Genomic DNA, 19891 nt, shown 5'->3' on the forward strand with positions numbered 1-19891 from the left:
GAATCATACACATGAAACACATTTCACATTTTTATTAAAAATAGAAAAGATATTAGTTTGACATGGTGGGACACTTAATAAACATACTGTAATACTTTGCATTAACTGTTTTTAACCCTCAACTGATGCTCACTTTCTCACCGCTTTCCCATGCAATTGCAAAATTTGTTGTTTTTTGAAGCAAACCGCTAACTCCCACTGAGCGTTAACAAACAATCCAAACCCAATCTGTTCCTTCCAGATTGCTCCAGGCAGGTCAATTGTGTTTTTAATATTTAAAAGCAGAATCCTTTTGAGAACTCCTGAGTGTGCTCTTTTGCCTACTTTGCCCAGCATGTTCATGTGTCAGCTCCAGATAAGAGTGTCCCGCTGAAACTGCTTATTCTCACATAGGTCGCAGGGGGTGCTGGAGCCTATCTCAGCAAAGAGCCGGGCAAACATTCACGCTCACACTCATACCTAAGGGAAATTTAGAGTAATCAAACAGTTTTTGGGACGTGGGAGCAAACCAGAGTACCTAGGAAAAAACCCACGCAAGTTCGTCCCCAGAACTGTAAGGCCGACGTGTTAACCACTCTTTAGCTTTCATTTAATGAGATAGGAGTCAATTTGGAGGATTAATTTTCTTAATTAACCACATGCCCCGCGACAGAAAAGTCATTCCGTTTTCAAGAATAAATGAATGCCTCAAAACTGAGTGCTATCAAGTACAAACATTGTATTGTGCAGGCTTACCTCATAAAGTGTCAGTATTACAACTTTTCATTGTGCTGAATGGAACAGTGCAAGATCAGATTTGCTATCTGCTTTTAAGCAATATCTTGTGCTGAAAAAAACATTCAAAAAAACTATTTCCCTGCGCATATACTTTGCTTCACAGATCACCGGCATGCAATGCATTGGACAACCATTGTGGACAAAATGGAACATCTTGACATAAAAAAAGAAAAGAAAAACACAGGCAAAAAAACACGCCTTCACCATAACAGTTGTTTTTCTGATAGCTCACTTGTTATTTCTGTACTGCTGAGAGTCCACGTATGGAGCTGATAAGACTCCAAGGCACGTGTTCGTGATAAAATCAGTAGCCTAACATTGAATAGAGCCCAAGAGTTAAGTCCATTTTCAATTTGGCACCAACTGTGCACAATTTTATATTGTAGTCAACTTACTAGCAGGTCTTCATAGTCTTTTTTAATGGCAAAAAAGTCCTGTTCTTTGTGTATTTCTACAAGAAAGAAACACCTAAAACACTCTCCTACCTCATTTCAAGAGTCTCGGTAGTTTCTGCAGGCTTAAGTTGGCCTTTTGATTCATTGTCTTCTGTCTCCTGGACTTTTCTTGTCACCTTTGGACTCACATTAGCCTTCCGAGTCATCTGTGGGCTAAGCCCTTTACGGTGCAGTTGCGGGCTGCCGGACCCTGGGGTCAACTTGCGGTTGAGATTAGGGCTCCTGGAGCCCTTTACCTTGTTAGTCTGGTCCTGAGTTTTGATTGGGCGCAGGCCGAGGAGTCCGCAATAGTAGTTGCACTGGTGGACCGTTGTGAAATGCTCCAAAACCTCTGGAGAGCCGCATTCTGTTAGGCCTTGGTACCTGAAACAAAATAACAGAGTTTTGAATAGCAGCATTGTCAAAAGAAAGCAAATCCAAAACATTTGTGAATCTTAAAATATATCATCAAACCCCTTTGTCTTGGTCACGACTCTAATATTCGTAATCTTCGTTCCAACACCTGCCCAAAAAAAACAGAACATAGTATAAATAGGATTCAAACAACTCGTGGATATTACACACAAAACAAGGCGTTCTTTACTGTTCGGAACTGGGCTTCTCTGTTTTTTTTTAATAGAATCTGTCATTGTAATTGTGGCGTGTACCTTCCATGCGGGTAATCAACAAATTGCTGTGGGTCCATTGGTGAATCCAGTGCTGGAAAGTACTGCATTTTTGTTCCATCTCAGTGGCACTTTGCACAATCACATTGCCTTTAGCATCTGTCGCAGAATACTTGAGGAAGGCTCCCTCTAAGTCAACTTCCACTGTGGCATATGGGACAGAGTTGGCAGGACGGTACATGAGGTACTGAGGAATTACTCTGAGGGGAGAACAGATAAAGCAATATTTAGGGTACAAAATAGTTGAAAACACTAACTTTGGTCCTTGAAGGCAGCTATACAGTCTTACTCTAGTGAAGAGCCAAAGTTTTCAATTACTCTTGCTTCAGCCGCAAAGATTTTACAATATTCTCGGATTATGTTCTGGGTTTTACATTCCTGGAAGAAGAAGAAATCAAGTCAAAACGAATCATGTGAATTTTATCTGCAAAATGTAACCTTTTACTTACCTGTTTTGTCATTTCTAGATTTCTATCTATAAGATTGTTATCCTGCTTGGTCCCATAGGGGATAGGGTTTGGAACCTTGATGATGCACGTACTTCCCGACTCATAGATAGGATTCAGGCCGTAGATAACTTTGACTCTACTGGCTTTATGGCTGCAACCTTCACCGATGTTTGCCATCTCGGTCACAATGCGACCAAAATATTTGTCGCCCCAGTTACCGGAGTTGGCGAGGCCTTTGGTGAACAACAATGGTGTCATCTCGATCTCCTCTCCAACTAAAAGATGAAAGATGATTTAGATGCATGACAAATAACAAACCGCCCAGTTGTACAACCCAACAATCCATGGGCAAGGTACTGAATTGCACTGGTTACATAAAAAAGATCTAATAGTTACCTTCCAAGGCATCTTTGAGAAGGATATCGGACAGAACTGTCGAAAAAGAATGACATGTTATAGAAAATAAGGATTTATGACCAGATTGAGAGTTCCTGTTACATCTTACCGTCCACGCTGAGGAGAAAGTCGGTGGTATCGGTGCCGTACTCGTTCTTGATGGTGCACCCATACACACCACAGTCTTGGCTTGCTGCCAGAACGATAGCAAGTGCGACTTGAGTCTCATCCCCTGCACTTTAAGACAACAGACAAAACAATCTGTCAGCCTGTTAGAAGGAGTCAGTGACCAGATAAAGGCAAAAGGTGTCACTATAACACAGAAGGGGGTGACGGGTGGCAACGTGCTTCGGATATAGCAAGCAAAAGTGAATATATATAGACTTTAATGTCCTCGGAGATGGGAAAATATTGTGTCATATTACAGGTCTTGCGTCTAGCCAGTTTCCGTGTCACAGCTGTGAGGTTAATAGTCACATGAGCTGTAAAAATCTGTGCTCCGAGAATCTGAGAATGACAGAAGGCCATGTGTGCTCTCTAAGTAAATAAATCCTCATCTTAATCCTCGTAGAATCATTTGCTTTATATCAGCACGGCTTTATTGCCAGACATGATGTCCCTTCATCCCATGAATAATACACAGAGATGCCATTTGGTCAACAACTCGGCTGTGTTGATCTGCGTTCATCATATCGATGAACGACGTATATCTACCTTCTCTTGACCTCCAGTATTTCCTCTTCCTCCCTGAACCATTTGACTGTGGAGTCCGATAGCACGTTGAAAAACTGGCACCAGAGCTTCAGGTGTCCGGAGGCATCGGGGAAAGGTTCTCCTCGGATCTTACGGATGACCTGTGGAGCTGTTGCCACAAACAGAAATATAGACACTACCGAACAGCCATTGCCATTCCAAGAATTATTTTGCATTGATACCAGCATTTCTTCGCTTTTAAAATTTAATATTATTCTCTAATATTTGCACTTTTTACTGTAGCAGGTTGGCTTGAGCCTCCCTAAATTGACTCGAAGCCTCGGAGTCATCATCATCAGTCAACCATAGGGGGTGTACATTAGCCTGTAGACATATATTTGTACCTTCTGACCTTTAGAGGCTATAATTAACATGCATGTTTTTAAATGGGGTCATGTACATGTATAATCTGCTAACACCACACACAAAAACCCAAGAACTCCGACAAATAACTCTCACCGATTGGATGTTGCGGCTCTTACCTTTCAGAGGGTCAAACTTCTTTTCCTCAACTTTCTCCTCTTTTACAGTCTTAACTGGCTCCTCCTTGGCTGGCTCCTCCACCACCTTGGGTACCTCCAGTGTAGCTTTCCTGCGATTCATGAGTGGCGAGCGCCTCTCCATTGGAGGGGTGTTCTGTCCCACGGGGGCTTGGAGCAATGCCGCTCTACGGGCCTGGCTTGGGGACATGTAGGGGCTCTCCTTCTTGTTTTGAGCTTCCAGTACACCACCAGTAGCAGCGTCCATGTCTTCTTTAGGTTTTGGCATGAAGATCTTGCGGCGGGCTCCTGAAGCCAACTCTTCAGGGGTGGCAGAGCGTATGAGCGTAAGACTATCCCTTCGTTTCAGCCTCGGGCTGCTTTCGCAGGACAACGATGAGGTCGGTGTCGATCCGCCGCTCATGTCGTCGTCCGCTTTGTCATTCTGACGGTCATCCACCGTAATCACAGGGACCGTCATCCCAGCATCGCTTTCAAGTTCTGCGGCAGCCCTGGCCATGAATTTACGGATACTGGCGGGGCTCAGCGGCGGGTGGGCAGGGGGTTTCTGCGTAAGTCTCTCAACCGGGGCTCTGTTTCTAAGAAGGTCTTCAACAGTCCCGGAATTGTCAGTCTTAGCCTGCTTTAAGGGTTTTGCTTTTAGAATCTCATGGGAAATTCTGTCTTCAGTGATTTTCTTTTGTAGCACATTTTCATTTGGTATGGAAGAAATGCTCTCTGGTAAAATATGTTCTGTCACATCTTGGGGTTTTCCAGCTTTAACCACAGTGTCACTACTATTGGCACTTTGTGTGACCATTGAGGTTTCAGTTTCTGTCCACTCATTTTGAGTAGGCTTCCTTTGTTCACTCTCATTCTCATGACAAGTGACAGATATTGGCGGCACGATAAACAAAGGCACTGTTGATGTTTCTAAGGGCTGCAAAGAATCAATGACATGGGTAGTTTTGATTTTCTGATCTTCCTTGTCATCGCTGCATGAAACATTAATTTGTGGAATATTGGTATTGTCCACCCGAGGCAGCCGTGGACTATCTTTTGTGCTTGTCTGTTCCTCTGCAATTGTTTTTGTCTTTTTATCTGAATGCAGAGGTCCCTGCGGTTTATCTGAGGGTGAGGTTTTCTTATATGCCAATAAACCTGAGGAATCAACATCCGTGGCTTTCATTTGTGGTTTTAAATGCTTTTCTAAAATGCTTGGCTCTGATTCAATCTTCTTGAGTGCTAATATAGTGAGCGGAAGAGTATTTTGTTTGCGTTGAGGCCCTATTATGTCAATGCTTGGGACAGCCATATGTTCATTTGTCTTGATATGTGCTGCATCCTCAATACGCATTGACAAGTGTCCAACCTTTTCTGATGGATATTGCTGTTTGTTATTATGGGCTTGATGTACCACGTTTGAAGCATCTTCCAAAACACTAACTTTAATTTCTTTATCAATCTTATCTGTTGAAATCTTGACCGACTCCTTAACCAAATCATATTCTACAGCTGGTGCTTTGTTTTCTTCCCCCATTTCTGAAAGGTGGTTGTTGGTTTCAATACGCTGTGCAGTAGAAAGCTTTTGTTCCTTCAAATTGTTCTGATTTTCTTCTAAAACTTTTTCTTGAGTATCAGTGGCTGCTTCCTTTGTTTCCTGTCCTTTCTCTTGACTTTCAAAACCGGACTCTTGACTCTGTGGTACTCTCTGACTTGAGTCATTTTTACTTTCATCTGCTAAAGGAGGTGTAGATTCAGACCACTTTTTGGGGTCAACCATCTTAGGGGCCGCATCAGGTAGAAGCCCTACATTCATTTCCTGCCTGACTGTAACACTTTCATCAATGTCTTTTGCCTTATCGCTCTGTAATTCATTTTTCTCCAAATTAGAAACAAGTCTTTGATCGGCTCCTTTAACACTTTCAACAATCTCTTTTGCGTTCTCTATCTGCAGGCTCTGTGCTTCCCTCTGAGGCATAAGTGTCTGATCGGATGTTTTCATTTCTCTCATTGTGACTTGCTTTTTTGACGAAAGCGGTGTTAATACCTTGGGTCTGTTTTTATCGGAATGTGTTACCTCTTTCAATTTCTCTTCCGTTTCCACACCTTTCTTGAAAATTTTGTTTGCCACTTTATCCGATTTAGCCTCTTTCACTGTAACTACAGCTATCTCAGGTTTGTTTATCTCAGGTTGGGGTCGCTCTTTTAATTTCTCTTCAATTTTCACAGATTTTTGAGAAGGGTGCTTTGCCTCTTTGTCAGGTTTACCCTCTTCCAGCAACGATGGCGTAAGTACAACCATGCCTGGTTTGTTTATATCAGGACGGGGTTGCTCTTTTAATCTCACCTTAGTTTCCACACCTTTCTTGGCGGGGTACTTTACTTTTTCTTCAGGTTTAACCTCTTGAATTAAAGGTGGTATTAATACAGTCGCCTTAGGTTTGCTTGGTAAAGGATGAGTTTTCTCTTTTAAGTTCTCTTTGTTTTCCACACATAACTTTTTGGAAGGCAAGTTCACATCTATGTCAGGTTTAGCTTTTTCTATTAAGGGTGGGGTTAATACAGCCGTTTTGGGTTTGTTTGCACTGGTGCGGGTCACTTCTTTTGTTTTTTCGTCACTTTTTACGTCTAACTTCTTGGTTGAGGTTGCATGTTTCACCTCTTTGTGAGGTTCAATGCGGTTATCCACCCTGTCAGCAGTCATTTCTTCCGCTTGTAAAGTCTTGCTGGACGTCACACAAGGGATACTCGTCTCTGTAGGTGAGGTGACATTAAGGGCCGGGACTTGGTTAATTTTTAAAAGGGGCGACTGTTGATGAAAACTTCGGCTGGTTTGTGCCAGAGACTTATTTCGTCTGGGTGACGATGGAACTTCTGCAGTGGGGCAATGCTGTTTTGTGGAAGCCACCAGGGTATCAGCTGCTTGTGAGCCTACCACTTCCACACTTGGGACCACCCCAGTTTGTTTCTCTTTAGCCTAATGGGAATCAAGGAAAGGATATCAGTCCCATGCAAAACATATATATTTTCATATATATATATTACCTTCGTAGATGATAATAAAATCAATTCATATGATTTGAAATGAGAAAAACAGTCTGTTAAGAAAAAAATAACTTTAAAAAAGTTGGAAAAAAGGTATGAAAGGTATTTGAAGTGCTTGTGTCAGCACTAAAGTTACTTTGACCTCTAATAAGGGGAATTTTTAAACATTTTGTGCAGGTTTGTGCTTATTAAACAAAGAAAGAATAAATTTAACTACAGTTTAGTTAGCAATGGAAACAATTATTTCACCTGATCACAAAAAGCTATTTTAAAACGATTCATAACATTGTGGTCAGGAAAATCAATACAATTGTAGTACAGACACAGTGGTGTTAGTTTGGGTTTTTCCCTTTCTGCTTCTACGTGCAGTTCAAATTCTTTGAATGTAACAATTGTTTTAAAAAAAGCTTCACACAGCCTCGTGACGACAAACTTAGACAAAACAAAAAAGAAGTAACCCCTTTTTATAAAGGGAACCTGTGTCAACGATAAAGAAATCCACTTCCTCCACTCACTCAAGTGAGCTTTTTTTCTATTAGCTACCACCATAATTTAACAAATGTTAGTAGTTCCGCATAACAACTGGCTCTATTTTGACCCAAATGAATTCAGTTCCTCTTCCCACGTGTCACATGCTAAGAGTGGTCAGTAAGGTCGCCTATTCAGTGTATAAATTAGCTAAAGATGACTCAAATGACTCAAAAACACTTAAAAAATTAAAGAAAAATAAATTAAATCATTTAGACAACATGGCCAGATAACCTACTAATCTGTTTTAGTGTAATACTATTTCCATCGTTATTTAAAATGTCCATTAATGACAACATTATTGAAAGAAAGCAATTGAGATAGAAAAAGACAATTTGTTGAAAACCACTACCAACTATCAATTGCTGTTTTAACTGCTATGGTTGGGTTATAATCTCAATGCATAACTCTCCATGTTGATCCCTGATAAGAGAAATATTGGCCTGTGTACATTGAGGTTTATTTTTAGCCTCTGGGATACTACGGGGTCGTTGGGGTTGAAAAAGCAGTCAATTTGCTAAATGTGACAATTACCTTCCTTCATAGACTGAGACCTGCCACAAAAGTCACTCTACTTGCCCTCAGACAGTTTTTACAAAGCCTCAACGTAATGTGAGTGTTCCCATTGGAATTTGGGTTTCAGTATGCCCTCTGACGCACTACCGTCTCGCTGAGCACAGCCAATAAAAGGGATGTTGCCCAATATTTTTTTACACTCTACTGTGAAGATACATGACATCCTCCACCCCCGTTAAAACATCGCAGAGTGATCTGCTTTTACGGTTCCTCTTTTCTATGAAACTTGTTAGGTTTGTGGCGGTTTGATGATGCCAATGCGGGATATTGTATTGATTGTGCTATCTATTAGCACAGTGGGACCACTCCCATCTAGCCATGTTCTCTCATCTCCTTTTGTGAAAAGCCATTTGTCAAAAAGTTTCATAATGAAAACAGCTCTCGATTCACCCTTGCCATGGCTTAAGTTTGTTCACTATCTTGTCTAGCAAATGCAATCTAAATATAACTTTCAAGTCAAGTGGCAACCAGCTGCTTTCCTAGACCTCTACATACCTCAGTAAGAACTTGAAGACCGGAGTACGACGTTTGTTGACGTGGGCCGAGGAGTCGCTCACTCCCTGGTAGCTCCATGTTTTCTTCCCGATGCCCAGTTTCTTGCTTACTTTGTCTTGTAGGCTCTTCAATGCTTGCAGGGGGTAATTCAATAGCTGCTGACTTTATAGCACCGTTCACATTACGTTCTTCTGCTGTCGAGAGTTTCTTCGACACCGAGGGTTGGTCTACGTCAATGGACTTTGGTTGTTCTTTTGACGTATCAATTTCCATGGGTACATTTTGGTCCGTTGGAGCTTTGTCAACTTCTGCACGGTGTTTCTTGTACAGCCGATAGGATGGCGGTGTTTGTGACTGTGAAGATTTAATAGATTTGGTATTCTGCTCACGTTCTTTATCTTTGTTTTCCAAGTCTTCATAGGAGTCCCTCTTACCCTTCCCAAAAAAGAAATCTTTGACTGAGTGCAACATGGTGGATATGGATGACTGAATGTTATGATGCTCGTGATCTTTGATTGCCTTTCTGGGATGTTTGGAATTTTCTGCCTGATGTGACACTTCTTGTAATCTTTCATTTTCTGCACTTGAATTGTCTTCTTTTGCGCTTTCATGCACTTTCTTTTCAACTGCTAGCTTCTCACAACTTCCTTCATTTTCGATAGATACGTCCATCTGTGGATTTTCCACTTTGGATGAGTCCTCGCTGTCTTCAGCAGTCTGCGACTGGAGAGTCTCTGATAAAAATTGCGCCAGACCAATTCCGCCATCGTAACTGTTTTCAACTCCATTGGCGATCACATGGTCTCTACTGCTGCTGCTTGTGGCGGCGTTGGCACCGGCATCTACGCCATTTGTGATCTTTGCTTTCTTTTTGGCCACAAGATCCTCAAAGGCCGGCAAGTTCTCCTTCAGACTATTCTCCGACGATATTGACGAAGCTGTTTCTTTGACATAATGGCGAACCCCGTTGGATTCTCCAGTAGCCCTTAGCTGCTCTACAGCTTCAGCTTCATTCGCTGCTAGGACCGGCTCTGGTGGTGGGATTGGCCGTTTCCTTGGCGGCGGCTCTGGGCTAACCCGTATTTCTTCTGTCTGGATATTAACTTCCTTCTGCTCATCCAATTCTCTCCTCTTCTTTTCTGCTTTCTGTTTCAGCTTTGCAAAGAACCTTTGATGGATCTTGAACTCACTCATGGTGCCCACCTCCAAAACTCCTGAGCAGGAGACAATCCCTTTGCTGTTGCTTGCTGAAACCTGGTAGATAGCTGCATCATCCAATGTGCAACTGGAGATAGAAACAACTTTTTTAGTCAACTAAATGTAGATTTTTATTCGTTAATAGTTGTGTCATACATACTTGTAAATATGAAGGGTGTGAGTCTTCCCATTTTTGAGGATCTCATATTTTGGGAGTCCACAGTAACGGTCCATTTCCATATCATCCTTATACCATTTCAATTCTGGGTCCGGATAACCTGGGAAAATCAAAGTATTTTATTTTATACTGCAACAAGAATACTTGGGTTGTTTTTTATATACAGTGAATTCCTTTGTGTTGTCTGGAGACGGGAAAAAAGTATATATAGATGTATGTACATCATGGTTTTGTATATATTTCATGATTTTTTACTTATCACAATCACACAAGAAGCTTAAATTACCTGTTACGACACAGGTGAACTTTACGTTACAGTTTTCAGACACAGCCTTTGACTTTAAGGTAGTTTCGAATGATGGTTGGATGTCTTCGGTAAGCTGGGCCATGACAGTGCATAACGTGCTCCTGCAAAGAATCACAGTTTTCAAACAGAGGCATATTTTCGCTTTAGAAACCTTATCACAGTGCTGTAGTAGATTTTCACTAAAGGGGAAGTCGTTAATGGACATTCCTGGTAGTGGATAAATGTGGAGACGGGGACTTTTGGGGCACTGGGGAAAACAGGAATGGTAAAATGCAACATTGAAATCGGTGCTGGTCACTGAAAGTGAATGCAGGACTGGACAAAACTGGACAATTACATCAGCTGTTAAGAATTGGGAAGGTTTCATTTTGGTGTACACCAGATTGCATGGTTAAGCTGTTAGTCTGTAGGAATGTTTGAAAAGTATGTATTACCTCGTTGGCCTGTAGTGAGAATACCTTGAATAGCTAGTCAGAGAGGAGGCAAATGCAGGGTTGTTAATCAATAACTGAGATTTCTACAATCAACCCATTTATAAGAATAAGCCTGATGATTTTGCTCCTCTTCAAAATAAATATATTTTGTGGGATTTTCTTCAACTATTTTTGGGGGTGCTTTATCTCAAACTCGAGATTCAGCTGTTTAGTCTTTAGGACCAAGAATTGAATAGTTTCTTAAACCAATAATGCAGAGTGGTTGTATAAATAAATTAAATAGTACCTGTTTTCAGGCCTGACACTTGAGAGGTAATTATTACGGGTTTCAGTGCGGCCATTTGAGGAGCTGCTGTCGTCTTCACTGAGGTTACTTGTCCTCCCGTTGGCAGAAAAGGAGCGAGTCATTGGCCTCCTGGAAGTCATTGTTCTTGGCAGTATCTCACAACAACCACAAAAAATTCTTTTTCCCACAAAATGTTGCCAAAAATGTCCTCTGTCTCGTCCTCAGATGGTCAAAGCAAAAACATCCAGCCTTGGATCATAGTTTAACTCTATTATTCCCCTAGAAAAAAGAGAAAAAGAACTTTTAATTGACGAAATACACAAAGTTTAAGTATTTGAATGATTATTCATGCACAAGTCAGTACACTTCATAGTCCATGCATGTCCTTTCTAACCAGTCAAAGTACTGGAGGAAGTTATAAATAGTCTTGAGTTATCAAGTTGTAATCAAACACAAGTGTTTAAAACATATGCTACAACTTCACATGCTTACTTCATTTTGAGGGAGAACACGTCCAGTGCTGGATAAACATTATTTACATCTTACCAGTGAGATGTTGTCCGTATTTCTTGGGAGTCCGTGTATGTGAAGAAATCCTGCGGAGCTGCCTATCATAGGCCTGCATGTGTTGCCAGCAGGGGCCTATTTTTAGCCGCCCCCCAAATAGGTGCAAGAGCACATCACATTTTCCAAAAGTACACTTTAAATTGTATTAATAAGTCTATGTATTTATCCAGGAACAATATTTGAAGTTGCATGACAATTATCTAAACTAGTTGTCAAAGAGTGTCTGGATTGGTGCAGAAAATGATTTTAAACTTTGAAAACATGTTTGTTGGAGAAATGGCTCATATGGATGGTTGCAATCGATGACGTATATACAGGTTATATTTCACCCATGTGCTTTGCTTAAGAGGTTTGACGTGGTGAAAACATAAAATACTACTCAAATTTCATAATGTTGAGACAAATATATTCAGTCAAAGGGGGAACATAATAATGAAGTATTTGGAAATATTGTGTTTTATTTCCTTGTGATAATACTGCAGGGTGGGAAATAGAAAAAAACAATTAACAAATCATCAGTTTAAAGCCAGAGGCTTTGAAAAAATATGAAAATAAGAAACAATGCCAACATCCCACGTTAAAAAATACAATTTCAAGGGGACCCCTGTGTCTATGATTAATAATGATATAATTTTGTGACAATGATAAACAAAAAGGGTGAAATCAAATGGGTTGAACTGTGTTGTTGTTGCTGCCCCAGCCTGGAAACTAAGGTCATTGCGTATTACCGTAATATAAAAAGTGCTTCCCCCTGCTTTTTTCTGCGAACTTATATTTGAAGGTTGGCTGATTTTATTGGTGAGATATAGTTAGAGTATATTAGTTAACGTGGCAAGTTAAGCTGAAAACTAAACTTTAATATTTCAAAATTATAAAATTTAGATTTAGATTCCGACCTTTGCTTTATAACTTTTGGATTTACGGTATAGAATTGTTCCGGGAATGAGGGGAGGGTTTATTTGAGAATATTTAAGTGATGAAGTTGTAAGCATAAACCATTCTCTGGCAGTTATTGTTATGTCTCAGATGGCAGGGATGCATCTGAATCACAACATTTCCGCTATTCGAAAGAAAAAAAACATAGAAACAAAAATTAATCTTAATTTTTTTTTTTTTTGCTGCTTAAACAGAGAAAGTGCACTGATAAATGTTAGTGATTTCTCTAACGTTAATTTCTTATCTTTTCCTGACTTCAAGGACAACTTAAAGTATTTTTTTTAACCTAGCGTCCATAAAACAAAGGAAATGCATTGAGTGGTTAAATCCCCCTTCTAGAATGACTGGAGGTGAGTGAGCTCTTACTCTATAATTTGCATTCATACGTTTTCCACGGTAATGAATGAGTGTATTTCTTGTCTATTTTCAGAAATTGTCATTGAGCGCCAACCAGACTCAGTGTGTGTGCCTGTAAACTACAAAGTGACATTGAGTGTACGTGCAGTGGCTGCAGGCATCCTCAAGTACCAGTGGTTCATCCAAGATGATGATGCTGGTGATAATCACGAGGTACACCATAATATATGGAATTAGTATGGATTACAACAGGGATGGATGGGCTGTGGAATGTTAGTAACTAACTCCTTCTTTCATAACTTGAAGACGATATGTATTTCTGTTGTTGTTCATTTTAATTTCAATTTTTATTGACATTCATGCATTCACTTTCTGAACCGCTTTATCTTCATAAAGGGGGTGCTGGAGCCTATCCCAGCTGACTCTGGGCCAAAGGCATGCCTGCAACAAAGTCAGGTGAAAGGACAACTACAGCATTGTCAATAATTAAAACAATTATGATAGTAAATTCTGTCCTTTCGATTGGCTGGCAACAAATTCAGATGTTCACGCCTACTGCCCATATTTGCTCGGGGATAGGCCCCGGCACCGGAGAAAAAGTAATAAATGAATGAATAATTACTAATATTTAAAACGTTTTTAACGATCAAAAAGTGTCTATTTTTGGTTAAAAAATTGTTCCTCCATAAAGGGATAATGGTCTTAATTGCCACCAATTAAATAGATGTCCACTGTAATGACCACGGTCGCTGAAAGGGTTAATAAAATGTTCTGCTTTTACTAACTACCACAGCACACTCTGAGTGCTACACATACACTTGCAGTAAATGAGTATATAATGGATTTTTTTTCTTCTCAAAGGTTAATGGTGGAAATCAGGCAGATCTGATCATTGAAGCCATTAAAACTCATTGCTACGTGTGCCGGGTGAGTGATAACTTGTCCAACTGGGTCTTCAGTAGGTGGGTGAAAGTCAAGGTGCTGGACATTGATCCATTAGGTATGCATGGCGAAATATTCCGTGTTTGAATTCTGCTTGTACACCATTAAAATGGGTTCATTCACATTTTTTTTAATACCCACGTGGCTTCATTTCTTTTTCAAAACATTTCAGGTTTCCCACTACAGTGGCAGGGCGAGCCTCACATTGCAATCAAACCAAAATCCCAGACAGTCCAATCAGGTGCAAAAATTTCTCTTCGTTGCACTGCTTTTGGAAACCCGGCACCAAGCTACCAGTGGTACAGAAATGGATGTTTGCTGTCCAAAAAAACTGCTGACACGCTACAAGTAAGGAAAGATGAGGAAGATTATGAGTTTACATTACCTCGCAATCTTTGATATTCATCTTGAAATGTCAGTTAATATGTAGCCTAATGTTGGAGGCCAATGAGTAATCTATTATTCTATTTGGAGATTGATCATGCTGCAGCCAAAGATAAGGGAACCTACTTGTGTTCAATTTCTAATGCGCTGGAAGAGATATGGAGTGAACCCATTGAAGTTGATGTTGGTAAGTCATAGAATAAACTCATTAAAAAAAGTTATCTTTCCTTTACAGTACTTCACTTTCTTAGTTTCGCCAGAAATGTCACAAATCTTCGAGAAAAACTTCGGATTCATGTAATACAACTGAATATCAAACTCAGAATTTTAGTTTCCATTATGCTTACGTACTTTCCCCATTTCTATCATGTAAAAAGGAAGTTGTTGGAATCCACATGTTATTGTGTCTGAAGTGACCATTGTGAAGTGAAACTACAAGCATTGTGTCTCTTGCAATAACTGTAGCATACAATGTAAATCACAAAAGTGATTGCCTCATTTAATGCAATCCATGCAGACAAAATAATATCCACTTTTGTTGAACAAAATGCTGAATCAGGTTTTCTTTTGTTTACATCTAGTTCCAGATGATCAACTCCCTCTATCAGCAACCAAAGGTAAAAAAAATAGGGATAACTGGATTTATGCTATTTTTTTGTGATACAACAATTCATACCGAGTTCATTTGAATCTGTTTCAGCGGTTGACAAAGTTGCCTTACTTATTGGCAATTTGAATTACTCCCACCACCCTGGTTTAATGGCCCCGATGATGGATGTTCATGAGCTTGCCAACCTTCTGCAGCAACTGAAATTCCGAGTAGTCTCCCTTCTGGATCTCACCAAGGTAGAGATGCTGGCCACTGTGGAAAAGTTTTTTCAGCTCCTGAACAGAGGCGTTTATGGTAAATATTTCTTTATCACTCAGTCAAAACATGCCAATACCTGATTATAACAAATTTGAACTATAAGGGTTGCCAATGCTTGCAATTCAAATGGATTGAAGGTCTTTTACAGTCATTGGCAGCCAATAAGTTAAGTTGGTGAGCTATGGAGTCACATCATTCTTACAAGACATTTACATGTATTTGTAACAGAGCATGCAGCATAGACACGAGCATTTGTTTACCACGGTCTCAATTTTCGCAACACTCCAGTGACTTCATATGAAACACGTGTTCACACTTGGTGTTGAAATTGAGCAACCTATATTTCATCCTCCTTGTCAGGACTTTTCTACTACGCGGGTCATGGGTTCGAGCATGGTGGGAGAAACTATTTGGTGCCTGTGGATGCTCCGCAACCCTACCAAACAGAAGACTGTTTGTGTGTTCAACGGGTTATGCTCCGCATGCAAGAACAACAGACTGCGTTGAATGTTATTCTACTGGATACCTGCCGTAAATGGTAAACACCATGACAAGGATTTCTGTTTTTGTTTTTCGTATTTTTCAGACTATAAGTCACACTGGAGTATAAGTCTCACTAGCCAAAGAATATGCAATGAAAGGACAAAAATATACATAAGTTGCACTGGAGTAGTATAAGTCATAGTAGCCAATGAATGTAGAATGAAAGGAAAAAATATATAAGTTGCACTGGAGTATAAGTAGGATTTTATTTTTGGACGGGGCAGCTTTTTAATTTATCAGAAACAGAACAAACATTGGAAGTTAAATGAGTTGGGTAATTATAAGCTAAAGACAACATGAAAAGCTAAAAATAAAAGACATTATTCAGAGGCCCAAACTACAAAAAAAGTGTGATTTATTGTCCGGAAAATACGTCAAGTACACTTTCGTAAAAAGTCGGTTATTTTAATGTGATTCTGTTGTTTTTAGGCTTTGTATAACTGAGTATTTTTTGTTATATTGGGTTGAATTTTTCTTAAAGGTACCAACAGCAGTGCATACAATCAACCATCATGCCACTACAGCCAAAGGGGAATACTGTATATGGTTATGCCACGTATGTACATTTCTAAATTTCAATATTTTAGCAAACACACACACTACTCATTTGAGGACTATGTTGCTGTGAACATCTGAAAACATTTGGATTACATTTTATCAATGCCCCCCCCCCATCCAGGTGTGAAGATGGGGAGGCTTTTGAAGTCCAGGATGGAGGCAAAAGTACAGGAATCTTCACTAAATATTTGAACAAACACATTCTTCAAGCAGAGAAGGTTACACATGTCCTCGAGAAGGTGTCAGAGGGTGAGAATGTCAAACAAGCAGAACAATATGAAAAATAACTTTCACCAACACAGCATGTTAAATATTCTTAAAGACAATATTTGTTAACTTCCTGGCCCCTTGCCATGACAATAGGTATAACTACTGTTGAGTCATTATGTATTATTATCTTTAATTGTAGCAAATTACAATTGGTTCAGAAGGCTCGTCTGTCACTTCTGCCTCTGAAAATGTCATTTTTGAAGTGTCTTGTTTTAACATGCGACCTCATTCCCTGGAAATTCACACTGTGGGCTCGTGCACAGCGAGAAACCTGAGCGCCATCGAACACAAGACAGCTGCTTGTCCATTTGGGCTCTCGCACGGCACCCCCTTGCCCGCTGTCTTATGAGTTTGCTTGCACACTTAATGAGGCTTTCTAGATATTTTGCCCTAGCTCGTCAAAACATTTAAAACAATTGATCATAACCATACCTAGAGAAAATGTATCCTATTATACTATTTCTAATAGACTCGTCGGATATTTTGGAAGAAAATATTGTATTTTAATCTTTGTGAGGTTATCTTCTAAATAATAAGGAAGTAATGTTTCCATAAACTAGTTTTTTTTCATTTCCCTTTGCCTCCTTTTGAAGGGATCTTATCTCTTTATTACTTGACATGATCTTTGCTATTCTCAGTTGTTGTTTTTCTTTGGTTTCCTTATTTTTCTGTAATCATTCAACGTTTTTGTTGAATCAGTCACCTCGGCAAAATCCCCACATTTCCTCAAAATCAACCATGCGCATCCTACAACATTTTTTCTAAACCTCGCAGACACTGCTGTTGCCTAATCAAGGCAGTTATATCTAGGAGTTTAACATTCATTATTCCACTGATATTTCTTTGTTGTTTGTGCTGCTGTAGATGAACTCATTGGCTTCCATAGACTTCACTAGACGTCCAATCGGTTTGTATTGGCAACAATTGATTGGCATTTACAACAACACACATTAAACCAAAAAGAAATACTTTGCCAATACGACACATACAGTATACTTTAATAGTGAGCTCAGAATTGTTAACATAGCAACCATGTTTTTCATCTCAGATTTAGGCCGGGACAGTCTCATCACTGGCAAGCAGGCTGTGGAAATCAAGCATACCCTAAAAGAACCTCGATCCCTGGCAGATCCCGTTCAGTCTGCGGGCCACACAAAGGAATTCCACCTGAGAGATTTTTGCTGGCGGCAAGCAAACGGTGCGTCACAGTCTAATTTCACCTCGAGTCAAAGTAATGACTTTCTTGCTTATTCCTCTTACACTATATCATGTGATATTCTATTTAAAAAATGTGGAAAGTACTTCCTCATAAAGAAACATTGTAAAGTGGTTTCCTTTTGTGTGGGTTATATGTTAATTATGTGGAAAAAAAGTTGTTTGTAACTTCCTAAAAATATACTGAAATTAACCCCTTTAAGGTCCTGTAAAGTCAAGTTAAAATGAATACATTGTTGGAGGGATTTGCCAATTGTAAAGACTGTTGTTAACAACCCTGAATAATTTGAAGGGATAAAAATATATAATAATAATAATGAATGCATGATAAAATAAGTTTTCTTAGCCAACCTTACTTAACACAATCATGCATATTTGAATCATCCGACCTATAATACAATATATTTACAAACAAATTCCATGTATTGATGAGAAAATCCTCAAAATCACCTTATAGCATTTTTAAAGTTTTTTTTAACAATGTCTAATCTTGTGTTAAGTCGGATGGGTATCTTATTTCATAAAGTACGAATTTTTCTTTTTTTTTTCAGTGTTACCAAGGAAGAAGCAGATGATGTTCCTTTGTGGAGTAGACGTAGAAGTCGGCTTTTCCGCATTGTTTTCCAATGTCTTGGTAGCCTTTGGAGTTATAAAAAGCACAGGACCCAAGACGGACAACTGCAACATCACTCTGAGTAGCATACCTGTAAATATTGCCCCATATCTAAGCACACAGACACCTAATACTGCCAAAACACTAACCCCGACAACTCCGTCTATTCAGTCACCTCATGATGAAACAAGTTAAAATTCAAATACATATTTAGTATTTTATTTATGGTGTGCTTGCTAACTAGACTAGTATTATAAGTTCTATGTATCCCACTATAGATGACATCAAACTCCCATTAGAAAACGCAAAAACGACCTTTCATTCACTTTTCATAAGTCTGAGGAAGCCCATATAAAGAAATGAAACTTCTGCCTCACAAAATAGGAAGTTTCATTTTACTCTGCTCAATTAGAAAGGTGTTGAATTGTATGCTCTGTGCTGGCATCTAGTGGTATAACTTGATTTTTTTTTTTTAAGGCAATGGAAGACCTTTTTTCTGGATTTGGGTGGCATGAAACAGACTCAATAGTATTTGAAAGGAATAACAACCCAGACTGTACTCTCCGACTGTGTGGACTTCAAAAGCTTAAGGTACATTTTTTTGTAGTCAGGGGCAAATAATTTAAACAATAAGGCTTTCTGATTGAGTATTTTTCATCTTTGTTAGGAATCACTGGTTATCAGAATAGATCTACACTATACTCACATGGACAGCGGGCAAAGGCGCACGGAAAGCCAACAGGTGGACATTGGAAAACCTTTGGTTGCATCCTGCCAATTGTATGAGACGACTCAAACAACATCGCTCAGGAAACAAGACCTGGCTTGTGCTTCGCTCAGTGTGGCGAAGATTTCACACGCCGAGAAATCTCACAATCAAACCCAGCCTGGTCAATGTCGGCCTTTTACCAGAAAGGCTGAGTGTGGCGTTCAAAAAGACTTGAAGTCTAATGAGCCTGAGGAGAATGATGAAAATGAGCTCTAAGACTTGATGTAGACTCATTCTTCTTTTTTGATGAGGTCTTATTTATCATGATAAGTTAAGTAGGTATTTATAGGTTTCCCACCATGAACACTTTAATATTTACAATTGCTTTGGTTTATCTAAAAGTAAATATCATTTTCTGATTATTATTCTCTTTTTACTACTGGCAAACTGGCCAATAAAGAGAAATATTATCAGTCTAATTTCTGTGTTTGTTGTAAAAGGAACATTACTGGCTTTGATACAGGTAATTTTGTTCTGAATAAAATTGAAATTTAGGTACAGTCTAAAATAAATTGTTAAAAAATGCTCCATAGTGACCAGTCCCGGATAGCTCGCCGTGATCGTATAGTGGTTAGTACTCTGCGTTGTGGCCGCAGCAACCCCGGTTCGAATCCGGGTCACGGCAGCCGGGTTAATACTTTTTGTGTAACAATTTAGTATTGTCCCTAACCATTTGTCGGATAAAAATTATGAATGAATGCTAATCTGATTTACGTTTAATCGCAGTAAAAAGGGGCGGGACAATGAATTTCTATAGTGCAATGAGAAAAACTCTCCCGAAGGTGGCAGTGCATTACATAAAATTATATTCCTGAATTGATACTTCCATAAAATATGAAACAATTT

At 39.5% G+C, this 19891-nt stretch overlaps 2 protein-coding genes and 1 non-coding gene across 3 annotated transcripts; 2 read left to right on the plus strand and 1 right to left on the minus strand.

The window, feature by feature from the left end:
* Positions 1-178: 178 nt before the first annotated feature.
* Positions 179-11253, minus strand: alpk3a (alpha-kinase 3a). The gene is made up of 14 exons (XM_077735141.1): positions 11024-11253; positions 10738-10770; positions 10283-10404; positions 9979-10096; positions 9288-9906; positions 3978-6954; positions 3457-3604; positions 2852-2979; positions 2743-2778; positions 2347-2621; positions 2187-2275; positions 1880-2097; positions 1686-1734; positions 179-1595 (listed from the first exon to the last, which is right to left on the minus strand). Exons 1-14 carry the CDS (start codon positions 11161-11163, stop codon positions 1259-1261), a joined length of 5289 nt encoding a protein of 1762 aa, XP_077591267.1. The 5' UTR covers positions 11164-11253; the 3' UTR covers positions 179-1258.
* Positions 11254-12592: 1339 nt separating this feature from the next.
* Positions 12593-19438, plus strand: malt3 (MALT paracaspase 3). The gene is made up of 14 exons (XM_077710450.1): positions 12593-12876; positions 12957-13096; positions 13745-13883; positions 13998-14173; positions 14300-14396; positions 14791-14826; positions 14910-15113; positions 15438-15615; positions 16102-16176; positions 16300-16427; positions 17497-17646; positions 18215-18369; positions 18754-18867; positions 18944-19438. Exons 1-14 carry the CDS (start codon positions 12867-12869, stop codon positions 19259-19261), a joined length of 1920 nt encoding a protein of 639 aa, XP_077566576.1. The 5' UTR covers positions 12593-12866; the 3' UTR covers positions 19262-19438.
* A 160-nt stretch (positions 19439-19598) lies between these two features.
* Positions 19599-19670, plus strand: trnah-gug (transfer RNA histidin (anticodon GUG)). The gene has a single exon. It is a non-coding gene; the product is annotated as a tRNA-His (tRNA).
* The last annotated feature ends 221 nt before the right edge of the window (positions 19671-19891 follow it).

The sequence above is a fragment of the Stigmatopora nigra genome, chromosome 2, assembly GCF_051989575.1.
Source record: "Stigmatopora nigra isolate UIUO_SnigA chromosome 2, RoL_Snig_1.1, whole genome shotgun sequence".
Classification (NCBI taxonomy): domain Eukaryota; kingdom Metazoa; phylum Chordata; class Actinopteri; order Syngnathiformes; family Syngnathidae; genus Stigmatopora; species Stigmatopora nigra.

What these genes read in the sequence shown, in the direction of transcription:
- alpk3a (XM_077735141.1), bottom strand. Translation starts at nt 11,163, where the DNA reads ATGACTTCCAGGAGGCCAATGACTCGCTCCTTTTCTGCCAACGGGAGG. An exon ending in GAAGTTTGACCCTCTGAAAG is followed by an intron (nt 3,605 to 3,977) that starts GTAAGAGCCGCA and finishes TTGTGGCAACAG; the next exon opens with CTCCACAGGTCATCCGTAAG. An exon ending in TCTCAAAGATGCCTTGGAAG is followed by an intron (nt 2,622 to 2,742) that starts GTAACTATTAGA and finishes TTCATCTTTTAG; the next exon opens with TTGGAGAGGAGATCGAGATG.
- malt3 (XM_077710450.1), top strand. An exon ending in ATGCTGGTGATAATCACGAG is followed by an intron (nt 13,097 to 13,744) that starts GTACACCATAAT and finishes TTCTTCTCAAAG; the next exon opens with GTTAATGGTGGAAATCAGGC. An exon ending in ACCCATTGAAGTTGATGTTG is followed by an intron (nt 14,397 to 14,790) that starts GTAAGTCATAGA and finishes GTTTACATCTAG; the next exon opens with TTCCAGATGATCAACTCCCT.